Source organism: Fomitiporia mediterranea (assembly GCF_000271605.1).
Source record: "Fomitiporia mediterranea MF3/22 unplaced genomic scaffold FOMMEscaffold_17, whole genome shotgun sequence".
In the NCBI taxonomy this organism is placed as follows: Eukaryota; Fungi; Basidiomycota; class Agaricomycetes; order Hymenochaetales; family Hymenochaetaceae; genus Fomitiporia; species Fomitiporia mediterranea.
In genome coordinates, this window is record NW_006760402.1 from 157289 (window position 1) to 160383 (window position 3095).

The following is a 3095-nucleotide window of genomic DNA, read 5'->3' on the forward strand; positions in this document are numbered from 1 at the left end:
GTCAATTTATATTATTATAATTGTAATTGTCAAGTTTTACAAGTATTCTTGTTTACTTATTTAACATTGTACTTTCCTTGCTTAACCCCCTATGAAGATTATATTAACATTGACAAAACTTATAAAAGGTACAAAATGTATAGGATTACAAGTGAATACAATACTTAAGACTTTTTCGTGATGGAGGTGCAGTTCATCGGTTGCACTGCCTCTCCATCAAGGAAAAGGCGCGTGCATTCTGCTCTCGCACCTGGTACAGCAACGATCTGAACCTTTAATTATACATGGATAATAGAGAGGGAGAAAATGGTGTACTCGTGGATCATGTCTATTGTTAGCTCGGCATTCTCGTCGTTTGCCAGATTTTGCAAAGTGGCGTACATATTATTTATGAGCACAGCGACTTCTGCTGCTTGAGAGACTTATAGTGGTGGGTGGTTGACGAGACCAACGGCCGAGGTGAAGTATGACTATAATCACTTGGGACTGCAATCCGAGACAAAGGACTCAAGGAGGGCGACATCACTGGCCTGGCATCAGACCCTCTTGTGACGAAGCAATTAGCAATGCAGGCTATTATTCAACTGACGATTAAGCATTTTCTTTATTTTTACTTCTAGCAATTATATAAAGACTAAGGCAGTATACAGCACCAAACATGTAACAAAGAAAAGCGGTTGAAAATAGTTCACAATACATTATTACATACGTTTGAATACGTATAAAATTCCAGTACTACTGTGAAGGCACTATGTGAAAGAGAGTATTACAGTTGCTTATTGCAGCTATACATGAAGCGAATTTTGACGAGCAAAGTCTGAAAAATGGTGATGTAAGTAAGGACAGAACCCCTGGAAGGACTTATAAAACTTGCGTTTATTTAAGTCAGTCGCTAAAGGGCTTAACTACTTATTAGTGGCAGCCTACCTTACATTCTGCACGTTTCGCTCGTCGCTCCGCAATAAGTGCATCCAGTCTTGGTTCTATTATTTTCCAGACTAATAAGAAAATGCGCCTGTATGAGTAAACTTGCAGCATATACACAACTGCATCACATACTACGATCTGTAAGAGGCTTTGGATATTCCATATGCCGACGCCATTTCGTTTTAAGGTCTTCAGAATCGTACCAGGTCCAAAAATCGACAGTTGTATATCCTTTTGCTTTCAACTTCTCCTGCAACCTATTATTAAGGATGAAGTGTGTGTCAGAAGATCAAAGAAAAGGGAAAAGTTTGCATTCGCACATAGACTCTCTTTGTTTAACAGTCTTCTGCTTCTCGGAGTCCTTTGCCTGCTTTATCGATTCTTTTTTCTGTCTTCTCCACTTCAAAAGCTCCCATGCATGCTTTTAAACAATGTGTCAGGCTACCAGCAAATACTGAAAATTATCCACACACTTTCTTAATATCGGCAACTTTCTGTTTCCTCTCAGCTATATACTTTGCACGCTCTGAATATCTCATGTTGAGTTCCTGTAGTTTGTTCCATACGTTCTGTACTTCGTCTAGAGAGTAGTAATCTACCGAAGTTAAATGTACATGATAAAATCCGAATCTAGCATTGAAGAATATGCTCACCTCCATCCGCGAGTAGCAACCCATACATTTGAGCAGTGTTATATTTGTATTCCTCCGCCAGCCTCCAATTGTATAAAACTAACCTAGTGACGATTTGTGTCAAACAATGTACCCAGCAATGAGCAATTCACTAGCTTCTTATCCCGGCAGTACGCACAGAGTCGGGTCCTGTGCACATAATACACGATTCTAACTCGAGGTTTGTTGCATGACTAGTGAAGAACTCCATTAGTTATATCCTTTTTTTCTCTGTTTAGAGCATAGTTACGTAGCAGTGCTTGCCGAAGACTAAGTCTGCATACTGCATTTCGGACAGGTCCGGAGGGCACTCCGGCATTTCTAGAGCTTCCCGAGCAGCATGCCATATGTTCTCGGATTTCTTTGAGGTCAGAACGCTGCGCAGACCCTTTGAAGTGCGCGAAAGGTTCAGTATGTCATGGGGAGTCAGGTGATTCGCGATCTAGGAGAAAAAACAACACGGTAAGCATGCAGCGCGCACAGATTATATGCACATACAAAAAATGTGCGCACTTTGTAGAATATGTCGACAGGCATATTCATGAATGATTCATGGTTACCGACTTTGCTCTCTTGCCTCTGCACCGTTATTGCCTTGGCTGAAGACTTGCGTGGTTTCTTTTTGCTTTCCGTCTTCTCGATTTTCGTAGATCGCCCTGGTAAGTCTTGACCTATTTCCGGTTGACTCTCAGACAGTCTCGTAGAGCGACGAACTGCACATATAATAAGTTCATGAAAATATACTTTTTAAATGAATCCCAGAACATTAGCAGAGTTGTGCTCACCTACGCTAACGGTATCTGCTATTTCCGTTCTCTTCGCGGTACGTTCACCAACGTCAGTCGCATTGGCCAATCTCGCAGAGCGACGCACTATGCACATAGCAAGTTTAGGAAAATGCACACGTAAAATAACTGGGATGACCTCTGGCGAAATCGCACTCACCCATGTTGACGGCATCTGCTTCTTCTGCCCTCTTTGCGATATGTTTGGCAATGTCAGTCGTATCGGATGAACAAGCATCATCAATTCCTCGCTTTCCCTGATATTACTATCAGCTTCAATTCATACGGCAACACGTTGAGCACCAACCATGGCGGTCTGGTACTTGGGAGACATCTGAGACAGTCGCTCTCCGAGTTGTATCTACGCGAATCACTATTTGCTTACTGCTCCGTGCCAAATCGGGAGACCGATTGATCTGTGCAATACTGTCGCGGCGCCCCTTGCGGTCAAGACCCACATGTGGACACTTTTAATATTTCTCCCTCAATTCTTGCTCAAACTTCATAAACTTTTGTATTTATGTAGCTTAACATCTAATAAATATATATTCAAAATTTTGAGTCAATATAATGAGCACAAAACAAGTTATTATACTTACAATCCGAAGAGTACAAGAAATTGAGCTCTTAGAGTGAACCAAACTCTTTCCCACACAATGAATACTTTATAGTAATTCAAATAGTCAATATTTTGAGCTATAATTCTGTAAAT

At 41.1% G+C, this 3095-nt stretch overlaps 1 protein-coding gene across 1 annotated transcript; it reads right to left on the bottom strand.

Moving 5' to 3' along the window:
* Positions 1 to 682: 682 nt before the first annotated feature.
* Positions 683 to 2721, bottom strand: FOMMEDRAFT_23771 (uncharacterized protein). Its single transcript, XM_007271348.1, has 11 exons — positions 2691 to 2721; positions 2544 to 2640; positions 2384 to 2470; positions 2112 to 2311; positions 1849 to 2040; positions 1716 to 1792; positions 1581 to 1663; positions 1401 to 1522; positions 1060 to 1348; positions 928 to 998; positions 683 to 785 (listed from the first exon to the last, which is right to left on the bottom strand). Exons 1-9 carry the CDS (start codon positions 2715 to 2717, stop codon positions 1217 to 1219), a joined length of 1017 nt encoding a protein of 338 aa, XP_007271410.1. The 5' UTR covers positions 2718 to 2721; the 3' UTR covers positions 683 to 785; positions 928 to 998; positions 1060 to 1216.
* Positions 2722 to 3095: the final 374 nt, after the last annotated feature.